This window comes from Sarcophilus harrisii, chromosome 5 (genome assembly GCF_902635505.1).
Source record: "Sarcophilus harrisii chromosome 5, mSarHar1.11, whole genome shotgun sequence".
Lineage (NCBI taxonomy): Eukaryota > Metazoa > Chordata > Mammalia > Dasyuromorphia > Dasyuridae > Sarcophilus > Sarcophilus harrisii.
Window position 1 is genome coordinate 117,072,344 of NC_045430.1, and position 25,802 is coordinate 117,098,145.

A 25,802-nucleotide genomic window follows, 5' to 3' on the forward strand; every position below is an offset into this window, starting at 1 on the left:
GTAAATTTGAAAACATGTGTATGGATCTATGGAAGAGACTTTTGAAGTGAAAAGGACACTTTCTCTTCCAAACAACTATAGCCCTTGTTTTAGCAGTTGAATACAGTAGTTCCTCACGACAGCAGGACTTCCAGTGAGAAAAGGAAGGACAAAAGATTTGTGGTACCTGCCTACACTGCCTGCCTGCCTGCCCTTTGCGACCACTCTGCCTGTGGCCTGTCTCTCCCCAGCTCCTGAGTCTGAGCAGTCTCGTACCAGTGTAGATGAGAGTGGGAACAGACACAGAGAAGTTCTGAGTAAGTCGTGAGCCAGTAGCAGTGTGAATTGGGCTGTTGTGAGTCGAGCGGCATCCATGGCTTGGAGGGTGAACCAGCGGAGACCTGAGAGAATTTGCAGTCAAGGTGGAAGAAAAGAAAATAATATATACAACAGATTGCAAAGTTATGTTAAAATGATTGCAGGATGCTTTAGTTAGAGGAGAGCACATATTTTTAAGCAGCTCCTAAGAGTTACAAATCCCTAACATGCAAAAGACCAGAAGAAACCCAAAAAGGGGTAAGGGGGGAAGAGGGAAGAAAGAACAGATACACATTAGCTAAAGATATATTTTAGTCAAAAATTTTAAAGGAAACGTTAATAAACTGTCAGCTTTAATAAGAGAATTGAGTAAGTAAAAGGTACAATATATTTTTGTGCTTAGTTGAATTTAAGATTTTGGCTCTAAAGTTGCTTTAAAAATAAAAGGTTTCTCTTTACCTTCATCATCAGTAACCTCATAGTACAGACTTTATGGGAGGAAAATACCCATAAAACTGAAAAGTTAAATATAAAGAGCTAAATCATATTACAACTTTGAAATCAGTATTCCTAAATAATATGCCACTTATACAATCAAATTCTTTAAGAGAATTTTACATGTTTGACTAATAAAAAAACTTCCAAGAACATTTTCTGTTGAAGGAAAAAATATGAAGAAAATACCTTAACAATTTAGGATAAAGAGAACTCTAAGTAAAAATGTATAATAAAAGAATAAACAACTTAATGTATATGTGTCATCTTAATATTGATGACAACATACACAGAACAAAGCAAAAAGCATTATGAAAAATACGTCCTCAAACCAATAATTGGGTTTTTCAAAATTAATTTCTTTTGGGCTATTCCTTGTATAGAATATATTTTTTCAAAAATCAATTTAAATTCAATTTTGTCACATAGTACTATTAACATCCTAAATAAAGCAATATAGTATACATGTAGTATAATATATTTATATAATAAAAACTTTTACCAGTAAAAAAAATATATATATAATATATATTCAAGTTATAAAATTTTTACTTAAAAAAGACTTAAATGTCCTGAGTAAAAAAAAAAATTCTACAGGCCATAAATAAGATTTTTGTGAATGGTGCTTAAACAATTTATTTCATATGCTTTTTTCATTGATGCATACTTTAAAAAAAATCTTGTGAATAAACTATGGAAAAAAATACTTTTTTCAATATTCATTTACTCAACAGAAGTCTAGGAAGTCCAACTTCTACTGACCTTATTTTATGGTCCTTTACCACAGATGAACTATTGTTATATGGTAAATATTATCACAGAATTGTTGTTCTCAAAGAGCAATCTACTAGCATTGATGGCCATGGTAATCTTCAATATAGTTTGCAGATCAACATTCTTATTTTTATAACGTGGGTACTCATATTGTTAGTATGCTTTAATCTACATATACTATGTATATAATAAAATTACATAGTACTTCTTTAATATTCCACCAATAGAAACCATCAAAGTAATTTTTACTTTAACAAAAAGATGAGGTCAAAAAACTACCACTATAAACAAAAGAAATCTTACAATAGAAAATTTTACTCCCCCAAAATGAAAATAATGTACATTACATTAGTGATATATGTACTATAGTTTACTGATAAAAACATTTAACTTTAAATTATTTTAACTTTATTGACTGCAAACAAATAAATCACACTAAAGAGCATTTTATACATTTGTCTTTCAGAGTAGTATAAACACAGAAAAAGGTTTCCACTGTCCTAGGCCCACCTATTCTTTATTCTCTCAATAACCTCACCAACTCTCCTGGGTTGAGTTCTCTATTGCTAGTTATCAATCAGTCCAACCCCAGATCTCTTCTCTGAAGTTCTGTTTCACATCAATTGCCAATGGAATATCTCAAATGTCAATTTACCATCTCCAAAATCCTTCCCTTTTATAAAAGCTATTTCTGCTAAAAGTACCATCAATCAAGACTACAAAAATATAGTCTCCTAAACTGTAAAACCTTGGGTTTATCCTTCTTATACTCTTTCATTTCATTTATCTAAACAATTGTCCAATCTTACCATTTCTAAATCCATCTCTCTTACACATGACCTAGATCAGACTATCATCCACCTTTCCCTAGATTACTCATCAGCCTCCTAATTAGTGATACTACTTCAAGGCTTCTCCCACCATTTCAATCTCTCCTCCACAGGTCTGCCCAAGTAATTTTCTCTAAACTCAGTTCTGAGTATGTTACTCAACAAATGTCTCTAAAATCAAATATAAAGTCCTTCTCAACTTCGTCCTAACTTATCTCTCTTCTTCATTCATGATGTTCCATCACCAATCTCTGGGGCTGATTATTTTTCATGCTAGAACATACTACTGAGCCTCCTCTTGTATGATCCAACTTAAGCACTAAAATCAGAATACAGCCCTTCTTGACTTCTCACAGCTATTGCAAACTAGCTTGAATGTCACTAATTTGTATTTATCTGTATTTAATCTTTTCATAATAACTCTATATTCACATAAAGAGGTCCTGCTTTCCTGTATGAAATAATCTCATCAAAGGTAAAGACTGCTTCTACAGACTGCATCTTATACCCTGAAGGTAATCATGATTCCTGAAGCAGAATAGTCATTTATGAATGCTGATCAATAGGCTTATTGTGTTCAAACTATTTTTTTTAACTTTATTCAAATTATTTAAAAAGTAAAATAGGTGGAAGTGTAATAAATTCAAATGAAATTAACTTTTAATACAAATTTTAAATAAAGTATATTTTGAAAGTCAGATTTTATAAAAACACAACATTTCTTAACTGAATATCCAAATACACTGGAAATACACTAAAGCACTCTTGGCTACATATTATGGGATCACCATTCAAATGATATCACCTTATAATGAAGACTGTGGCACTACAGATGAAGGCTCTAACCCCTTCACACAGAACTAAGATGAAGCCATATTTCACCAAATTTTCCTTGACAATTTATAATCCTTTATATTTATCCTAAAATATCAGCATAGTTATGGCTACAAAAATCATAGCATGGGATTTTATATAGATTTCTAAATTATTAAGTTATCAAGAATACAAAAGAGATAATTTAAAACATCAGAGATATTCTAAAAAGCTACAAATATTTTAAAGAACACATATCAGAAAACATTCTCAATTGAAAAAGTCCTTCATAATACAGGTATTTTTCTTTTTTATCAGAATTCATTATCGTAGAATCAAAAAACTAGAGAATAAATTCACAGTAACAGTCCTAAAATTAATAGAATTCCAGAAAATATGCAAAATTTGTTTCCCAGTTAGCTAATTGACTGCAACAAAGGAGATGTAAAGAGGCAATGTAGCTATCTTCTGTTTTTCTTCTTTCTACTATAATCACATGAAACAAGATAAGGAGAACTAACTATAGGAATTGGAGCTACAAAAGCCAGATCCTTAATGCAATGGATTCATTGCAAATAAATGAATAAAGGACTACAATACTTTTTAAGGACCCTTCCATAACAAGAAAAAACCCACACTATCTGGGTCCTCCAAAACCATCTGCTATTGCAACTTCCACCTAGCTTTCTTCATAAAAGAAAGCAAAAAAGAACAAGAACTGGGAATTAAGAAGGCCTGGGTTTAGATCATTGTTTTGTCAGTTCCTGGAGCAAGTTATGTCATTTCAGTTTCCTCAGCTTCAACATGGGGAGGTTAAATTGAACTCTATGATCACTAAGATCTTTTTTCATTTACAAATCCAATGAGGTTAATCTCAAGAAATGGGAAAACTAGGTCTTTCTCTCCTCATTTTGCCTCTCATTCAATTTTTAAAATAATTCAGCAGATCTTAGGAGTAATCAAAAGTAAAATGGAAAATTTCATTTTTCTACTAATCTGCCTGATATACATCCAAATGTTCAGCTTTATGTATCCTCCTTAGATATAACCACCAAAATGGTTGAACAGGATGAAGTCTCTCTAATGGTTTGTGATGGCTTCTTAATTACCCTCCTTCAAGCTATGACGCAGGAGAAACTCTCCAGTACATGGATCAGTCTAGCCTACTGCCTCTACATTATCATAAACAAAACACAGATCAGAAATCAAAGAATCTTTTGGAAATGTGTAAAATATAACCCACAAATACTCTTCTAAAACAGATAGTCCAAAATCAAGTTTGAAGAGTGTTATACAATATATACATTAACACAAATTTTATTTTCTAATTTAGATAGTTTTGACAATGAACTCTGACAGAAAATCACTGTTAATAAAAAGTGGTGGCTCACCCTACTGGCCATGTTTAAAATAAAGTGAACATGTACAGGAAAAAGATGAACAGCTTTCTCCATTAAAAGTTATGCACTTAAACTCATACTTACTCTTTCATTTCTTTGGATGGGGAATTACATGCAGGAAGAAATGCTGCCGTGCTACTTAATTTATCCAGTGTACAGGCTGTTCCTATGGCTCGTACCACTAATCCAGATTCTCCTTCTAGATCAAAACACTGTAAGTACCCAACAACGGCATTTCCTCTCATTTCAAGTACTTTCAAACCAATCTTCCTTTGTAGTTCACCTATAAGATAGAAGAAAAACCCAAATTCTTAAAAAAAAAAAAAAAAAAAAAAATGACTATTTTAAAAAAATGAATAGTCAATAATACATTATTGAAACTCAAAGAATCTCAAATTTAGAGCTGGAAGGAACCTTAAATATCAATTAATCCAAACACTTTATCCTGCAGATGGGAAAACAGATCCAGAAAAGTTACAAAAGATCACATATCTAATAAATGATACCATGGACACTAGAAGCTAATCTCTCTCAATGCAGCTATAATTTTTATTTAAATATTTTAATTTTTATCATAAACATACATTTTTGCCTTTTATAGTTTTAAGATAAAATCTTAGACTTCAATATATATGTTACAATGGATCTAGTAGGCCTCCCTGGAAATAATTTTGGAACTAAGAATTATAAGAAATAAATTGGGTGGGTCTTTTTATACTCTATATAAGAGGCCATAATAAATTGTGTCTGGAGGGTATTCTTTGATGCAAGAATTTGAGAAGGAAGGAGAGTATTTGAAAGAACAATGCTTAACCCTTCCTCTAGAACCTCAGAGCCTTTTTTGGAATTGGGGATCAAGAAAATATGCTAAATATATACCCAGATGATTTGATGAGAAAGGAAGGATGTTGAGTGTTCTGTAGTATGTCAGTTTAAAAGAAGATATAGTCTCTGTTTTGGTTCTGATGACCTGGAACTCTCTTTCTCATTGGTATTTCCAGAAAGAATTGGGTAAGGGATCCAGTATAGGCTCTACCATGGCAAAAATATAAAATTTTCACATGTATCAGCCTTAGTATACATACTAAAGTGGGCAGTGGGACACTGGAGCAGTGATTCAGTCCCAGCAGTGGCACAATTGTTTACGTTTTGGAAGTAGAAGTGCCCAAGTCATTACTCAAATCCTGGCACAATGGGAGAATTTCTAGGTCCCAGGTTTGAAGGTAAGAGCTTAAAAGAAACAATGCTCAGGCCCTAACATTAGCATAATAGGAGCTGGGAGGATAAAGAAGGGAAAAAGTTAGAACACTCAGGCCCAACACAGGGGGCAGAAGTCTGAATGAATTATATATAAGTGAATTATATATTGGCACAGGTGCAGCAGAAAGCATGCCCAAAACAGGCATTTCTACTATCCCAGATGGACAAAATAGCTTGTAATAAAAATCTGTACACACATTTTCCATTTTCTTCTATTTAATATGCTTCTTCCTTCTTCACCCATAAAGACACTTGGGATAATATTAGTTGGGCCTCTTGCCAAATTTTCTTTAAATTCAATCTATTCTTCTAAGTGTTTCTCTATTTTATAGGCAATATAGCTGAAAATCAAGCATCTTACCTGTCAATAAAATTTTACAACTGAGTTAACATTCTAAACCAAGGTTGTAGTTAGCCATGTTATTTCTCTATTTGGCATGAGGAATTTTTAACTACAGTATTCTTTAGACACTTTTGATCCCCTTACTATAGCAATGGAGTTATACCAGTTAAACTTCTAGATAAAATTATTATGATCTTTGTCAAAGTTATTTCTACAGTATTTTATCTATTTATAATTATGTGAGGGATGTAGAAGACCTTTACCCAAAATGATTACTCAGAGATCATTCAGTAAAAAGCAGAAAAGTTGTTTATCGAAAACCTCCAGAGGATGAGCTGTTCCATCATGAGAAAAGAAAGAGAAAGCTAGGGGTAGGAGGGCTAAAGAAGTAGTAAAGATACATAGCTTTTATACAAGAGAATACATCACAAGTAAGAGAGCATTGAGAAGGGGAGGGGAAGGCATCTAATTGGTTGTTGCTATTTGGAGAGATTGGAATGGAAGGTTTCTGTTTCCCCGAAATCTCCTGATTTCTAGGAAACAGAAAATCAGGCCTTCAGGCTTCATCAAGAAAATAGTGGTCCAGCTAATAGACTAAATATTGATAAATGTCAAATACTGATAAATGTCATCAGCTCAGGTTAAGTAAATATGTTTATAGCTAGCCAAGGCTCAAGTAAATATGAGCCTACCTATATTATACAGGTCACAGGGGAAACATAGAAATAATTTAAATAAAATACAGGAAAAGAATTCATCCATTCCTATAAGTTCTTCACCTTATCTCTCTCTATTCCACACAATTATCAATTACTTGCTTAATTAAGTCAGACTTTAGGTACAAGATGCGCTGACATTTTCTCATTATCAAACTTTCTTCTTTTTACTAATTCTGATATTTTCTACAAGTCTGTCTACATAATTGACTCATATTGAAATGTTTGTTGATCAAGTTCATGGGGAAAAAAAATGTTCAAAAAATGACTAGCCATTTTGTGACTTAAAATACAACCATGTTTTTGTAATGTTTATAACCTTAAGGTATTTTTTTTAAGTATTCATGATATAGTGGTATGAGGATTCTCAGTAATCCACAAGTCTTTGGCCCCTCTTATTCCTTCTTTCTAGCCTATATTTTCTGATGTATTCATCAATGTTTTCTCCCACTTACACCTTTGCACTGAAATTACCAAATATCAAAATGTATAACATTTTAATCTGGGAGGATCTTAGCAAAATTTTCACAGAATTTATCTCCCTCTTTTTTCTCTACAAATGAAATTACTGCAACAGCTTCAATTATTCCATGGTAGACTTTTTATTAATACATACTATGAAAACCAAAGTACATGATCAAATGTCTCACAATGTATTTCTTTTTGCCTTTGAGCTTAAGATAGAGCTAACTCCCCAAAGTTCTTTTTTTGACTCTCCAAGGATCCAACCTTCAATTCAATAGCAATTTCCTTTCTTCTGTTTTCATTTATAGCAAAAAATACCAACATTGATAGGGACACAGCATTGTCATTCCTGGGTTCCAAGATTATCTTAAAGGAGGAATTACATTCAAACATGCAAAAATGTTTGAAGCAGCTCTTTTTGTGGTAGCAAAGAATTGGAAAATAAATAGTAGATGCCCCAATTAGAGAATGGCTGAACAAGCTGTATCACATGAAGGTAATGGAATATTACTGTTCAATAAAAAATGATGAACAAGCTGATTATAGAAAGGCCTGGAAAGATTAACATGAATTGATGCTGAGTGAAACAAGCAGAACCAGGAATATATCATACACACTAACAGCCAGAATGTGCGATCAACTATGAAAGATTTGGTTTTTCTCAGTGATCCAAAGCAATCCCAATAGACTTTGGACAAAAAAATGCCATCTGTATCCAGAAAAAGAATTATGGAGATTGAATGTAAATCCACACATGCTATGTTCACTTTTTTTTTTTTTTTATCTCTCCCATGGTTTCTCCCTTTTGCTCTGATTTTTCTCTCCCAACATGATTTATAAAGCAATGTGTATTTAAAAAAATAATAATAAATTTACTAGAGGGGAAAAAAAAAAAGACTGAAAGGGCCAGTTAGGTGACTTAGTGGATACAGCATTAGCCCTGGAGTCAAGAAGACCCAAGTTCAAATCCAGCCTCAGACACTTGACATTAACCACATGAAGTTGGACAAGTCATTTAAACAAGCATGATAAATTCAGCTCCTACTTCAGCATGTTAATGTGTTGGTCATTAGTTAAAGTTTTCACATTTAGAGACCCAACAATCAAAGTTTATAAATGGTCTAAAAACTGTGTAATTCTGAGCATCCATTTCCTTTTCAAGCATTCTGCCATGCCTGGAGAACTAGAAGGCAACAGAAAATGCCAGTGATAAGGTTCTGAATGGTGAGCAGAGAATAACTCAAGTATTGATAAAAATTAAATTGTTCCCTGGAGCAAGCAGGAAGATGGCTCTGATAGAGATAAGTTTTGATAGAGATAAGTTTAGTTCCCACCCTCAGGTAACCCAGCTAGAAATCCAAGTTCTCTCAAGTGTCTGAGGCTAAATATTCCCTATAAAACAACTTAAGGTCCATGGCACTCTGCCTCATAACTTCTTTCTCCTTTAGCCATGTGGTATCTCTCCTAACCCTCCCATGCTCCTGACCCCACTTCTCCTTCTAACAGATAACTCTTTTAAAGTACAAGGGCCCTTTCAGGATTCAACCTGCCAGGTAAGGGCATGCCCTAATTCCCTGGGATGTCTAGGTATCTTTGAGTTCCACTGAGGAACTTGTCTTTATATGCTCTCCCACTCTACTTCATGTTTACCATTTCTGGTGTCTACTGAATCTCCTATTTTGTCTGTAACCTCTTCTCTTAAATAAACTTGGCTTTTACCAAAGAGAAGAGCCATTGTGAATTCTTTGCATGACCGAACCCCAACTTTTGTTCCTTCTAAAAAGCACATCATCTAGTGTCTAAATAACATTTAGTGCCTTATCAGCCACATCAATGGGACGTTTTTTTCCCCTGGTTTTTGCATGGCTTGCCACTGCAAGTAGCCAGACTTATTTGTGATAAGTATTTAACAAAGCTAGTTCTTGGAAAATAGCCTTAATATGTTGCCAAGACCATTGAAAAACAGGTATGATCCTATCAGTCCCTCTCTCAAGTCTTCAATCAGTAACCCATTATAATAAGATTAAAAAACAAACTTCTGATGCATGATAGAATTGGGTTGGAAAAGAGATCCAGAAATTCCAGTGCTGTATAAACAAACAACATTAATAAAATTTTTTATCTTAATAGAATAATGCCTAGATCAGAGTCCCGTAATAGATCTTAAACTTTCCTTATACCAACACTGATCTATTAATTAATAATCTTTAGGAATTATTGCTCAAGAAATTCATACTTCACCTAACTATAATATCATCTGGCCCATATTTCTTCATCTTCATAGATCTTGAACTGGAAGAAATTCAAAGGAACAGCTAATGAAGGACTCTGACCATATATTATTACCAGATATAATTACCAGAAACAAATAAGATTAACTTCATTTCTTTTTTAAAGTCTCAAATGAATAAAAAAGCAGTTGCTAAGCACTTTCGTTGTTGTAAATCACTGCATACAGGTAAGGGGACAAAGAGAAAAGACAGTTATTGTTGTCAAGAAATTCAGATTCTAATAGAGGAGATAACAGATATAGGAAGTTCTAGCAGCAAGTGAGATGGAAAGGCCCAGAGGCACCATAGGCAAAGCAGATGATAACACATCTTTCTTCAAGTCAGACATTATCCATCTCTGATGTTGAGGTATGTGCTGGTGACAGAGATAATGAATGTGGAATGGGATGGAGATAACTTTTCTTTTCTGGTTTTTAGCAAGTGTGACTGCCCCCAATAGGTGGGGGCTGAGGCCCCTGAAAAAGCAGCTACCAAACCACATCTCCCCAGTAACTGCTACTCTGGATGACTGTTAGCTTCAGTAGGATGGTAGGTATAGAGGTGTAGAGTGTGCCCTACAGCTGGAAGTAGAGCCAGTCAGTGTCTGTGGAGCCCCAAGTCTTCTCTGTGCTCTTAGAAAATTGAGACTCGGGTTAAAAAGTGATTTGCCCACAATCACATAGTGAGTAAATAATGGAACCAGAGTTCTACTCTTCTGACTCTTGAGCTCAATTTTTGATATTTAAAAATGAAGATAATAATGTTTGTAATACCTTCTTGCATGAGCTGACTCAAGGGTCATAATGAGAAAAGCAATTTGTAAATCAGAAAAAGCTATATAAATATGAATAATCACTATTATTGCTAATAGCTTTTGTTTTCCTGCCTTTTTTATTTAAATGCCTAAAAAAATTAAATAAAAAAAGACAATCACACAAAAAAATCATGTAAAAATTCTATTATTAATAATAATAAGAAAGAATAATGCTGGAACTATTCCAGTGTCCATTATGAATTGTCTTCTTTTGAAAACAGCTGGGGCAAGATGGGCAGTGGATAGAGTGTGGACCCTAAAGTCAGGAGGACCTGAGTTCAAATCTGGCCTCAGACACTTAACACTTCCTAGCTGTATGACTCTGGGCAGGTCACTTAACTCCAATTGCCTCGGCAAAAAAAAAAAAAAAAAAAAAAAAAAAAAAAAAAAAAGAAAAGCTGATATTAAAATGTTTTAAGATTTAAAAAGCATTTAAAATGTATTATATCTCCCCTATACCAAAATAAGGTAGAAATGGGTTCATGATTTAGACATAAAGGGTGATACTGTAAGCACATTATGAGAACAAAGGATAGTTTACCACTCAGATCTGTGGAGAAGTCAAGAATTTATGGCCAAAGAAGAAGTAGAAAATATTATGAATAATGGATAATTTTAATTATATTAAATTTAAAAGTTTTTGTACAAACAAGACCAATGCAGCCTAGATTAGAAGGGAAGTAGAAAGCTGGAAAAAATTTTTTTAGATATTTCTGATAAAGGCCTCATTCCTAAAATAAATAGAGAACTGACTTAAATTTATAAGAACACAAGTCATTCCCTAATTGATAAATGGTTAAAGGTTCTGAACAAACAATTTTCAAATGAAGAAATTAAAGCCATTTCTAGTCATATGAAAAAAAATGCTCTAAATCACCATTGATTACAGAAATGCAAATTAAGACAACTCTGAGGTACCACTTCGCACCTCTCAGATTGGCTAAAATAACAGGAAAAGATAATGTGGGAGAGAACGTGGGAAAACTAAGGCACTCCATCGTTGGTGGAGCTGTGAAATGGTCCAATCATTCTGGAGCAATTTGGAATGATGACCAAAGGGATATAAAATTGTGCATACCTTTTGTTCCAATAGTGTCTCAAGTAGGTCTATATCCCAAAGAGATCATAAAAAAAGGAAAAAGGATCCACATGTGCAAAAATGTTTGTAACAGCCCTTTTTGTAGTGGTAAGGAACTGGAAATTGAGTAGATTAGCATCAGCTGGGGAATGGCTGAATAAGTTATGGTATATGAATGTAATATATGATGAGCAGGCTGACTTCAGAAAATCCCGGAAAGACTTCCACGAACTAATGCTAAGTAGAAGTAAGTAGAACTAAGAAAACATTGTACACAGTAGCAACAAAATTATGTGATGATCAACTGTGATGGACTTGGCTCTTTTCAACAAAGGGGTGATTCAATTCCAATAGACTTGTAATGAAAAGAGCCATCTGCATCCAGATAGAGAACTATGGAGACTGTGAATCAAAGCATAGTATTTTCACCTTTTTTTGTTACTTTTGCTTGTTTGCTTGTGTTTTTTTCCTCTCATGTTTTCTTTTTTCCCTTTTCATCTGATTTTTCTTATACAACATAACAAATATGGAAATATGTTTAGAATTGCACATTTACACTGTATTGCTTTTTGGGGGGAGGAGAAAAGAGAGGAAGAAAAATTTGGAACACAAGGTTTTGTAAAAGTGAATGTTGAAAAGTATCTTTTTAAGTATTTGGAAAAATAAAAAAACATTATAAATAAATAAATGTCTTACCTCATTGATTCTCACAACTGCACTTTGAGGCAGGCACATTAACTTCTCTTCTCCATCTAATCTCATATATATGGTGAAGGAAAAACTTTAGCATCTATGCCAGTCCTCTCTTATTATGAATAAAATCCAGAGACACTCAATAATTTGCCAAGGTCCCAGAGATTGTAAAGAACACAGTTAGAATTTGAACCCAAGTTCAATGAGTGAAAAGCCAGTGCTTTTTTCACAAACCATACTGCCTTCAACTCCTATGGTTATGGAAATAATTCCCAAATCTCATCTTCAATACTGATATTTCTGCCAACCTCTATATATACATCTCCAACTCTTTTTAAAATATTTTCATCTGTACTTCTAATTTATAATAAAGCATACCTGACATCAATGAAATAAGTCTCTGTCTGGCCTCATTTGATGCCCTTGGTGTGCGAATTCGGTCAATCCACTGATATTCTGGGTCTTCATTCACCACCAATTCTTCTACAAATCCGTGAATTATTACAGCTCGATAACATTTTGGAATAGATGTAGCTGTAAAAAAAAATCATATTTATGAATTCTACCAAGCAGAATTAACATTTTAAATACAAATTCCTCTTCTGACCTTAAAACTAAAGAATATCACTCTGAAGTTTTGTAATAAAGTATTTACTACAATGCTGTTTTTACACAAAGGATATGATATATCCAGTAATAGGAAAATTCTTTTTTTTTTCCCAGGAGGCTTTTGCTCCCCATTATTCTTTATCCTGGACTGTGATTTCATTTTTATGGAGAATAATCATTGTGGAAACTTGCTCACCCAATTTAGCTTGTCTTTAACTTAGCTTCTAAGAGTGTTTCCTAGGTCTATCTTATTGCTATGATGCTATGTGACCACTTCTTCTATCACTAGACAACCAGTACATGTCAGAGACAGACTGGGTTTTTCTAACTTTTCCATGCTGCCTTACTCTTTCTTACAAATATGTTAAAGAAATGTTTGCCTAAGATTTATTTTTGTGGTTTAGTAATTGCTATAGATAATATGAAATACAAATAAAATTGAGAGTATAAATCAAGTAGCTAAAATAGAAAAGGAAAGTTAAAAAAAATCACTAAGCTAGGAATTAAATATTTATTTTAAACTTTTTAACAAGTTATTCCAAACATGATTAAATTAGTTTTTTAAAATCATGCTACCTGGCATTCTATCTCTGAAAGTACCACATAGACTTCAACATCAAATTGGCAATAGTGAATTCCTGCAACCTCTAACAAATAAAAATGATAACCAAGTGGTATCAAAATCCCAAATGAATAGACTGATTTAATACATGGAATACAAAATGCTTTTATCTAAAGAAAAGATTATATATACCAGATTGAGAACAGGGACAGAAATGGTATACAAACCTCATGAAAAAGCAAAACATTACTGAATTTTTCAGGCCTAAACATATAAATTTACAAAAACTAATTACTATTTAGTCAGAAGCTTTTGGTCCCAGAAAAATGTTCTACAAAAGAGACTAATAATTTCTTGACAAGTGCATACTTTCTGTTTAGATCTTAAAAGTTAAAGATATTAGTTTTTCCACATTTGTAGAAATCTATTTTTCTGTATTAAAAACAAACTACTTCCAATTAGAATTATTTACTTACTGCAGAAGAATTTTACTCCACAAGATGATTGCCTAAAACGGTTTAAATCATTAAAGAGGTCTACTTTCACTACTACATTGATCTCTCCACGGATACCTATAAAATAAAAAGAAAAAAATAAAAATACATTCCGAAAAAAATAATCTTTCACTTATAAATATCAAGTAAATTAAAGGCTCTTTTTATAAAATTACATATTACAAAAGCACTTAGCAAAACTGAAGGAATGCTGGACTTTTAAGTCAGCAAGACCTAAACTGAAATCCTTCCTTTGATACTGTGTGACAATGGGTATAACATTTAACTTCTCTGAACTTTACTCTCTAAAACTAATTTTCATACCTATGAAACTAAAAGTTATTGGCAATGGATGTATCATGTTAGAAAAACAATATTACTGCATTTCTCCCAATCCTCTTTTTACCTTTAACAAAACCAATTTTGGCCCCTTCTTATATTTAGTCCTTCTAATGACTTTGTCATTTTAACCATCTGCTTTAACCCCTACTCTAGAATCTCTTTCTTCTTTTACCTGCCACCACTCCTGATCTATTAAAGCTTCACTAACTCTAAGAATCCACTTTTTCAGTTCCTCATCCCAGTGTGCTATGAACTGCCAAAGAAAGTAGTACAGCCTAAAGATGACTTCCTTTATAAATTTACACTGGGCCTGGTCTGCTGTTTGGTAATTATCTCTCACAAACTTCCTATCATTTCCCTACATCACCTTTCACTTTCTCTTTCTCTAGCCTTCAGAATTCAACCCCACCATCTCAGATAATTGCTGAGATTTCACTATGATCAAAAATAATCAACTTGAACTCTCATTTCAGTTGTCTTCTACACAACCAAAGTTCTGTTTTCACTTGTTTTTACCTCCTTCCCTCCAATCTCAGAAAATGAAGAACTTTTCAGTCATGTTTCATATTATACATACCTCCTCTTATTCTATCCGCCAGCCAAATATTTTTCATCATAACACATGCCAAAAAACTTTCCCAATGAGATATAATGTATGTAAAGTGCTAGCAAACTTTGGCACTGTATACCTACTACTACTATGCTATTACTATTTTCACTGTTATCTCATTCTCATCTTTTTTTTGATGGGGTTTAGATTAAAAATTATGCAAAGATAAATCACTAGTTTGTTGGAGTTTTTTTAATAATTTATATTCTACATATGGCTACAAAAATGGATAAAATGACTGGTTTTAGTAAATGGCAACAATATGAGAGGGTAAGGTCAACTCTTTGAAATCCTCTTTGGTACAGTAGCAGAAAGGAGACAAGAATAACACATAATCTCGTCTTGTTCCCACATGATTTTAATTTATATATTTTTAAAGTTCTTCATTCCATGCAATTTGATGATTCTGAGTATGCAGCAAGATAACATCTTTAATTTTTATGGGCCAATGTTATGTCTGGATAATTTTGTTTATAGTCAGTTCTATCTATAATAATGTTTCATTTCTTGTACAGTTTTATTTGTTGGATTTTCAAGGACTGGGAGAGGAAGAAAAGGTACATTTGCAATACATGGATTTTATAAAAAGATGCTTATAAAAGCAAGTACTTCTAGTGTATCATTCTAGCCACCCGATCATATTTTTCCAAAATAACCAAGTAAGTCATAAATTTTTATAATCTGGAGAGACATGTTTCTACTACTTCACTGTATAAAATACACTGACTAATAAATTAAGACTCATTTAAGGATAAACTTACTATTGTTTCTGATGCAATAACCTTATTCTAAACCACAACCTTTAACAAAGCCCTCCATTTCTACAAATAAATCTGCATGGCACTGATATTTTTTCCAGGTTCTTTGTTAACATAGTGTCAATTAAGTTCATGTGGATGTTCCCCATGGAATGAATGTTTTTTTTTTTTAATTCCACTCCTGAATCATAGCCATTTCAAAGGCTCCATGGGGGGAGGGGGGGAATACTCTGGATTATTTTTGAAAAATCTGGTAGTATTTACTTCAGCTTTAAGATCAGTTAGTTTCAAAAATGTTTAGGTAATTTATCATGTGCTCTGAAAACATTTTTAATTCCTTTTTTTTTTTTTTTTTGACAAGTGTTCGCCTTTTTACAGCTACCTTTGCCTTGTATTTTACTAATACTGTACAGATTACTTCTGTTTGGAAACTTTCTAGGTCTGTTGTTATTTACTTTGCACTACAAAATAGACATTAAGACTGAATTACATTCTGCATTTAATTTCTGTTGCTTATAACTAAGGAATAATAAGTTTAAACTCTTAACAGGGCAGATGTAGTTTTTCTGTGTGCTTCTTCATATCTTTATTAGTTTTCTTAAGTTACTTCTGCTGATATTTGAAGGTCAGGCTGTGCCGCAGGGGGAGCTCAGTTCAGGAATCAGAAAACAGTTCCAAACTCCAACTGATGTCTATGACCTGGAACAAATCACTTACTATCACTGGCCCTAAGTGCAGATGAGTTCAGGAGCTTCAGAGACATAGACTTCAAGAACCCAGAGCCACCTCCTTATTATAAGGGGTTCTATAAATGGAATTAAGGTTGGGTAAGATTATACTAAATCATGATTCTATTTTCTTGTGCCTCACACATGACTCTTAACTACTAAGTATGTCAAACAATTGTGAAAAAAAAAAGGGATGAGAACTCAAATTCCTCCTTTATCATTCATGAAGTTAAGTCATTTGATTTCTCTAGGATTAATTTTTCTCATCTATAAAATAAGAATTATACATACCCTACCTACTTCACAAAATTGTTAAATAGATTAAATGAGATAAAGTATGCATAAATGTTTTGAAACAACATAGAAATGTATATATTATAGTGGTAGCAAAACATATTATCATTATATTAATACATATACCAAACAACGAGGTTCATAAAATATCAAAATGCCAAAAGAACTACTTAATTTCCTAAGTCCCAATTATATTCACTCTTTTTCAAAAGAATTTCCAACACAGGTATACCAATTATTAAATCAACTGTTTAATTTCTATATTTCAAAATAACTTTTCATCTTTTTTCCATATTTCAATGTGATCTTAGGAAATAAGTGAAAACTTTTATAAGAGAAGTAAATTATTCTAATCATTATTCCAAATATGGTTCTCAGAAAAAAAAAAAGATCATAATGACTATTTACTTAATATAGATATACTTTCCACACTGTGGGGCATCCCCACAATTTAGAAAATCCAAGTATAATTTTTTAGCCCTCTCTTCCTACCAGAGAAAAAAAGTTGAATTACTGTGGTATTTAAAGATAAAATATATTGATAATATACATTACTATATATGTATTAAATGAATTTCTAAACTTTTTCGGTATTGTCTGCTGGCCTTTGTGTACCATCTGCATCTTCTGCAAAATTCTCATTTAACTTCTTATGCAAACTGAGATATACTAAACTACAATGAGAAAGTTGCCATGTGGAACAGATAACTATATTTCTCTAAGAAATAAAGACTGGGTACTACAAGTTCAGAATCATTATCAAATTCAGTAATTTGTGGGTATATCTATAATGTTATCAGCAGTAATCATGTCACTTGTTTCAAATAAGAGTTTTTTTAGTTTATAAAAGATCTGTCTACCTGCTTATAAGATATGAGTAGTGTGTTTTAATACCCAAACATGAATCTACATCTTTATTTACTGAATATTTTCATAGAATGACAACAGCAATCAAATCACAAGGTTTCTCTTTATTTAACAAAAGAATAGAACTAAAAACAGGAACCTGATTGAAGAAATGTTATACTGTCCTTCTTTATTATGGTTCTATCTTTAGCCATAACTTACACATCTATCTTAATAATTTCAGTGTTGAATTGAGAAATATTGCAAAAGTCTTTCTAAAAACTAACTTGACAAACAATAAATGACTACTTTATGACCATAACAGAATTTTACCCCTAAGACTCTTTAAATTTGAAGATATTAAAAAAAAAAAAAAAGTTTCTTTATATAATGATAAAATTACAAAAACTTTCAACTATAGAGTAAAATGATGAATACTTTCAAATAGTGTGGTAAATCACACACAAATTTAAAATGTTAAAATTTAAAATCAAATTATCAAGTTTCATTGAGGCCACATACACACACACATTCCTCCCTACTTTCCCAGTCCATAACTTCACTTTTCTCCCTTTGCAATCTTACCTACAATTAATCTTGTTCAACAAAGCAACACTCTTTACCATTTAATCCCCTAATTCTCCACCAACATGCTATGATAATCTTAAATTCAGATTTTACTTTTAACATGTGAAAGACACACAACCAGGTAAATGGGATTATCTGATCTCATCTGGGTCCTCACTATGGCTTTTATCTCAAACTGACTCACTGTCAAACTCCTTAATGTAGCTGTTCTAAACTCTCCAATACCTGAAAATAATAGTTTTTTTCTTAAGTTTCTCTGTATTGATCACTCTACTGCCTACAAATATGCTTAGGTTTACCTTGTCCTGGAAAAAAACCCAAAAACTGAACTAAAAACTAAACTGAAAAACCCTTCTATATAGACTTCCTGGAGCCAAGATGGCAGAACAAATATTGAACTAACAAAAATCTCCCATATTCACTACCAAACAATCACAAAATAGGGTCCACCAAAACAAATGTTGAAGTAAAGAACTAGCAAAAAAACACAAAGAAACTATCTTTTATCCTAAAAAATTTACAAGATAGTCAAGAAAGATCTCACTTGGGTAAAAGGGGAACAGAATCGAAGACAGAAAAGCGAACCAGCAAACCAATAGCAAGCCCCACCTCAGAAAATCAGCAGGAGATCCTAAGCCCCAGTGCATGGGGAAGGCAAACCCAAACACCAGGACTCCCAAGTGCCTTAGCATCACCTGGAAAAGATCCTAAGAACCACTGGGTGCTTCATCTTAGCCCTGGGCAAAAAAAGCAACGTCCAAACAACCAGATTTTGTAGCCCTGGGGAAATGAAGAGCTACCCCATTGGACCTCTGCGCACATCATACAGCAGCACCAGGTAAGAACCCCACAACCTCTAGCAGCACTAGCCACACCCCTGCCACCTTCCCAGCACAGCAAAGACCCAAGGATTCTCCAGGGACAAATCAGGGACACATCAGTGCAGCACTAGGTAAACAGCTAGGATCTACAGCCCAGGACAGAAATTAAATTTAAAAGAAAGGAAAAAGGGCAAAGAAGATGAGCAAAACAGCAATAATGAATGCTACCACTGAAACTCATTATGGTGACAAAGATGACCAAGACACAAACTCAAAGGAGGACAATAATATCAAAACACCTAAGGACAAAGCTCCAAAGAAAAATGGAAAGTGATTTCAAGCCCAGAAAGAACTCGTGGAAGAGTTCAAAAAGTCGCTTAAAAATCATATAATAAGAGAGATAGAAGAAACAAGAGGAAAAGAAGTGAGGGCGATGCAAGAGAATTATGAAAAAGGAATCAACTTGGAAAAAGAAAGCAACTGCTTAAACAGTATTGGCCAAATGGAAAAGAAAATACAAAAATCCACAGAAGAAAAAAAGTCCTTAAAAAGTATAAGTAGTGGTATTGCTGAATCAAAATTATATATAGTTTGATTGCCCTTTGGGCATAGTTTCAAATTACTCTCCAGGATGGGTTGGATGCACACTTCCACTAAGAATACATTAGTGTTGAAATTATCTCAATTCTCTCCTACATTTATCATTTTTCTTTTTTGTCACATTAGCCAATCTGATAGATGTAGAGTGGTACCTCAGAGTTGTTTTAATTTGCATTTCTCTAATCAAAAATGATTTAGAGAACTTCTTCATATGCTGTTAGCTTAAATTTCTTTATCTTCAGATTCTCTGACCATTTATCACTTGGAGAATAGCTTGTATTCTTATAAATCTGACTCCATTCCTTTGACTCTTGGTTGCATTGATTTTTTTTGTGCAAAAAAATTTTTAATTATCTATTTTACATTTTGTAATGCTCTCTAATTCTTATTTGGTCAAAAATTCTTCCTTTCTCCATAGATCTGACAAGTAGACTAGTTTTTGCTCTTCTAATTTCCTTATGGTGTCTCCCTTTATGTCTAAAGCATGCTCCTATTTTGATCTGATCTTGGTATATGGTATGAAATGTTGGTCTTTCTGTTGTTTACCAGGTTTTTCCCAGCCTGTAACTTACTTATTTTTTCCTTTAAGAATTTGGATGCTACACTTGTTGCATGTATGTTTAGTATTGATATTACTTCATTGTCTATGGTACTTTTTAGCAAGATGTAGTTTTCTTTCTTTTAATTAGGTCTATTTTTGCTTTAGCTTTGTCTGAGATCAGGATTGCTAGCCCTGCTTTTTTAGTTCAGCTGAAATATAATCATTTCCATTGGGAAGGTGATTCTTGGTTGTAGTGCTTTTGGAATATTATGTTCTATGACTTCTAATCCTTTAATGTTGCAGCTAAGTTCTAGGCAATCCTGATTGTGGTTTCCAGTATTTTAATTGTTTCTTTCTGGCACTTGCAGTATTTTTTTTTTTGCTTGAACTGACAGTTCTGAAATTTGGCTATCATGTTTGTTGAAGTTTTTGTTTTGGGATTTCTTTCTTAAGGTGATGGGTGGATTTTTTCAATATTTACTTTGCCCTCTAGTTCCAGTATATCAGTTTTCCTTGATAATTTCTTCAAAGATACTGTGTAGGTCTTTCTTTCGATCATGACTTTCAGGTAGTCCAGTGATTCTAACAGTGTCTGTCCTGAATCTGTTTTCAGGGTCAGTTATATTTACAGTGAAATATTTTATATTTTCTTTTACTTTTTTATTCCTTTAAATTTGATTAAATTTTGATGTCACATATTCATTAACTTTCACTTGCCCAATTCCAACTTTTGAGGAATTGTGTTTCTCAGCTTTTGTACTTCCTTTTCCATTTGACAAACTGTACCTTTTTTGTTCATTTGTTTGCTTGTTTTTGCTGAGGCAATTGGGGTTAAGTGACTTGCCCAGGGTCACACAGTTAGGAAGTGTTAAGTGTCTGAGACCAGATTTGAACTCAGGTCCTCGTGACTTCAGGGCTGATGCTCTGTCCACTGTGCCATCTAGCTGCCCCGCAAATTGTACTTTTTAAGGAATTTTTTTCTTCTGTGGATTTTTGTATTTTCTTTTCCATTTGGCCAATACTACTTTCTAAGCAGTTGCTTTCTTTTTCCAAATTGTTTATTCCTTTTTCATAATTCTCTTGCATCACCTTCACTTCTTTTCCCTTTTTTCTTCTATCTCTCTTATAGGATTTTTAAGCAAAGCCTTTTTAAGACTCTTCCATGAGTTCTTTCTGTACTTGAGAACACTTTCCATTTTTCTTTGGAGCTTTGCCCTTAGGTGTTTTGACATTATCCTTCTCTTCTGAGTTTGTGCCTTGGTCATCCTTGTCACCATAATAAGCTTCAGTGGTCATATTCTTTGGTGTTGTTTTGGAAATTGAAGGAATGCCCATCAACTGGTGAACAGTTCATCAAGCTGTAGTAAGTAAATATAATGGAATACTATTATGAAATGAGAAATGATGAACAGGCAGATTTCAGAAAAATCTGGAAAGACCTATACAAACTGATTAAAAGTGAAATAAGCAGAACCAGGAAAACACTTTCACAGTATCAACAATATTTTATGATGATCAACTATGAATGCTGCTTCTCAGTAACACAATGATTCAAGACAGTACAAAGGACTCATGAAGAAAAATGCTCTTCATATGCAGAAAAAGAACTGACAGACTGGATGCAAACTGAAGCATACTTTTTTTGCTTAAAGCAAGTAATAATTTTTGGTTTTGCCTTATGATCTGTATCTTCTTTCATAACTGTGACTAATATGGAAATATTTTTATATGATTGAACATGTATAACTATATCAAATTGCCTATTATTTAAGGAAGAGGGGAAGAGAAAAAGGGAGAAAAATCTGGAACTCAAAATCTTGTAAAAATGAATACTAAAAACTGTCAACCTAATTAGGGGGAAAAGGAAAATATTTAAAATAAAAGAAAAAAAACACCTTTCTAAATAACTTGCCTTTTTTATTTTCCTTACTATTCACTCCTCAACCCTTTAGAATATGACTTCTAACCTCACCATTCTACTGAAATTGTCCTACTCAAAGTTATGGATGGATAATCTCTTTGTTATGAAATCTGATGACAATCTTTGTTCTCTTTTTATCCTTCTTGGCCTTTCTGTAATTTCTAACACTACCTGTTCCCCTAGATACTTTACCTCCTTTAGCCTCCATAACATTGCTCTTTTTTAGGTCTCCTCCTCCTCCTAGTATTCTTATCTATAACATTTTGTTAGCCTCCTCTTAATGTCCATCAGGTAGCCCTCCTCTTCACTTATCCTAATTTCTTCATCCTAAAAGACTACTTCAGTCCTGAAACTAATATCCTCTGCCCCTAGGACTTGTCTCCCTCTAATTAGAAAGATTCCTTCCATAAGGTGCATTTAAGAAGCTGCACTCAGGTTTGTTATCCCTTCATTTCCCACCAGGTCAAACTCTCCTGGATGCCTCCATCATGTCTCTATACCAAGTATATCCATCCTACCCCCTTTTACAAAGAGTTTGTCTCCTCCATCAGAATTAAGCTACTTAAATTCAGGGACTGTCTTTCTTTTTTATTGCATTTATATTTCCAGAGATTAGCACAATGCCTTACATGTAGTAAATCTTAATAAATACTAGTTGGTTGAATTATCATATTAAATTAAGATGATAATTGCACTAACCTCAAAGAATTATGGTGAAACTAAAAGAATATACTAAGTACAAAATAATTTATTCGTAAATCTTAGCATATATTTTTGTGAGCTCATTATCTCCAACTCTCAAAAGTTTGGTGGAGACACCAAAACTTTGCTCTGAGATGACTTCTCTCTTGATGTTATCTCCTTAGATGATCTTATATGATCCTATGGATTCAATTATTACCTCTATGCAGATGACTCCCTCAATTATATACATGAAATATCTACCATATATATTATGTATAGAATGTAATACACAAAATATATTTAAAAAGAAAATTATCAACAATTGATGAAGACTATACATAATAGCTCTCTGATATGCTACATTTTTACTTGGACATCCCATCACATTTTAAATTTAGCAAGTTGAAGACTGAATTTATCATTTCAATCTAAAAAATATGTATTACATCTTACTATATATAAACACAATGCTAGAATCTGAGAATACAAAAATAAACACCAAACAGTTCCTGCCCTTGTACTTTTGAACTCACATTCAAATGAAGAGATAACACATGTACGTAGATATGTAAACACAATGTAACTCAAGGAAGGAGAAAAAATTAATATATGTGTGATTTGGAAAGGTTCAGTGTACTTTGGCAATGTAAAAATATGGCATCTAAGTAATTTAAAGATTCTGAGAGGCAAAAATAAGGAAGCAAAAGATTCACATCATTGAATAACATTTTATAAAAATAAAAATAGGGAGGCAGGAGATAAAATGTCAACTTCATAGAAAAAATACCATCCCAATTTGACTACAACACAGAAAGGGGGTTATATAAAATAAGTCTGGAAAGAAAGGATTGAAACTAATTTATGGATTGCTTTAACTACTAGCAAAAGGAATTTATATTTTGTCCAAAAAGCAATAAAGGAGTCACTGAAGTCTTTTGACAAGGGAAATTTGTACCTCGGCCTTGAATTTGAGCCCTTCCAAAATATCTTTTTAATTATTTTACAATAGTAATAGTGAGTGACTTGTTCTCCATATATGAAGACATCTTCCTGAGTTCAAATCCAATCTCAGATATAACCTGTGTGACCTTGGATATGTCACTTAACTGTTTACCTCAGTTTCCTCATCTGTAAAATGAGTTACAGAAGAAAATAGCAAAACATTCCTTTGCCAAGAAAGCCCTAAATGTGGTTTTGAAGAGTTGAACACAACTGAAAATTCAACAACAACCCATTTTGCAGATAATTACTCTAATGTTTTTACTCCCTATCATATTTATCTGGGTGCATTTCCCTGATATTCCCCCTCAGCCTATGAGCCCAACTAGTTTTAGTTTACAAGTTCTTTGAAAGCAATGACACCTCTGAAATACTTCAAAATATCCCATCATTTAGCACAGTATCTTGTTTATAGAAACTAAATGCCTACATTTAATAAATGTTTGTTAAGTTACATTGTTAATAATGTACTTCCTTACCAGAATGTAAGGACTGACCAGGAATCACATATCAAATTGCTACATTTGTTAAAGGCATGTTTTTAAATAAATAGACATATATTTTAAATAAAATAACCCAGGGATATTTAAAAATAAATCAATTCTTTTTTTTCTTAAAATATTAACCCTTACCATGTATGGTGTCATAAATTGGAAACCATCCTGAGATTACTGTAGCAGCCTCACTATACAGTAAAGGATCAATATCAATATACACTTTGCCAATGGCATCATTTGCACTGTAAGTATCATGGTCAAGCACTGTAATCTGCAGAGGTTCATCTTGTAAATCTTCATCATCCACCTGGAATTATATTCCAATAGGAAATATCAAAAGTCTTCAATTATAAAAAAAAATTTAAATGTTAACAAAAGGACATGACAGTTCTCATTATGATGCAAAGGGAAATTTTCTATCAAAATTCTAATGTAACTGAGAACATACAAATGGAATGTGATTACCATAAAATATGAACAATGCATAAAATACTTTTTCTTCATATATTCATATTTTATTGGTATCCATGCATAGCATTCTATAAAATATGCCTAGTTAACACTGCAATAAACACTATATAAATTATCTAAAGAGATAAAAGACATAATTATTCCAAAACCAGAAAATTAAAAGGCAAATTTAATTCATATATCAAAATTCCCATACTTAAATTCTTTAAAAAAAAAAAAAAAGAATTTTAAATATCTAAATTGAAAAAGCCCTCCATAGTCTATAATAATCAAGAAGCATATTAATGCAAAAATATGGAAACTAGGAAAAATCTATTTAGGTTAGATAGTATAGTAGAAGGAGAAGTAGTTTTCAAATCAAGAAAGAATACTGATTTCAAATCCCAAGTCTGTTGTGAGGAAAATGTGCAATAAAATATATACAACACTGCCAACCTTAAAGCACTATATAAATATCAGCTATTATAATTATTTATTATATGTAGTGAAGCAAGAGCATTTTTTCCACAGAATCTGAATTATAAAGGACCTCAAGAGTATTTCATCTACCCTTTCACAAAATATAGAAACTTTTCTACAACTCCTAACTTCTGCTTGACTATATGTAGTGACAGAGTCCATTGTTTTCCAAGGCATATTTAAGAGTTATCTAAAAAAATAAACACTTTTAGATAATTCTTAAATATTAATTCTTCTTGAGAAAAAAACATAATATAGTAGAAAGAGAGGATGTCTGGATGGGTAGAGAAGATGGCTCCACAGGACTGAGGTCAGGAAGATGCAGGTTCACATTACATCTGACCCAAGGGCAAATCACTAAAATGAACAGTGCCCTGGCAACTCATTAAGACTAATTTGTAGAGCTGGTGCAGATCTACAAATAGTTTCATCATCAGAACTTATGCTTCTAATAAAATCACAGATCTAATAGAGAAAAAAGTCCTCTCTTACTGATCCAAAAATGTCTTCCTTGAAACTTCTACTCACTGTACTAGTTTTGCTTTTTAGAATATCTATTATCATCATCACCATCAAGATTCTAACAGTAGAAACTTCCAAGTATAGAGTGCATTCCAGTTGACAAGGTATTTTCTCATAACAATACAATAATTTGGTAGTACAAATAAGATTATCCCCATTTTACAGATAAGGAAACTCAGACTCAGTTAATAACACATAATAAAAGAGC

At 32.8% G+C, this 25,802-nt stretch overlaps 1 protein-coding gene across 20 annotated transcripts in view; it reads right to left on the reverse strand.

The window, feature by feature from the left end:
- The window catches only part of C2CD5 (C2 calcium dependent domain containing 5), a 127,160-nt gene that overhangs the window by 91,643 nt on the left and 9,715 nt on the right, over positions 1–25,802 (reverse strand). For 11 of the 20 annotated variants that reach the window (XM_031938453.1, XM_031938448.1, XM_031938440.1 and 8 more), the window contains exons 3-6: positions 24,278–24,449; positions 13,896–13,991; positions 12,627–12,782; positions 4,694–4,892 (exon numbers count right to left, since the gene is read on the reverse strand). In XM_031938453.1, coding sequence (XP_031794313.1) covers positions 4,694–4,892; positions 12,627–12,782; positions 13,896–13,991; positions 24,278–24,449 — 623 coding nt within the window. Of the gene's footprint in view, positions 1–255; positions 381–4,693; positions 4,893–12,626; positions 12,783–13,895; positions 13,992–24,277; positions 24,450–25,802 lie in introns of those variants that run through there. The other 9 variants (XM_031938449.1, XM_031938451.1, XM_031938445.1 and 6 more) reach the window with 2 other exon arrangements.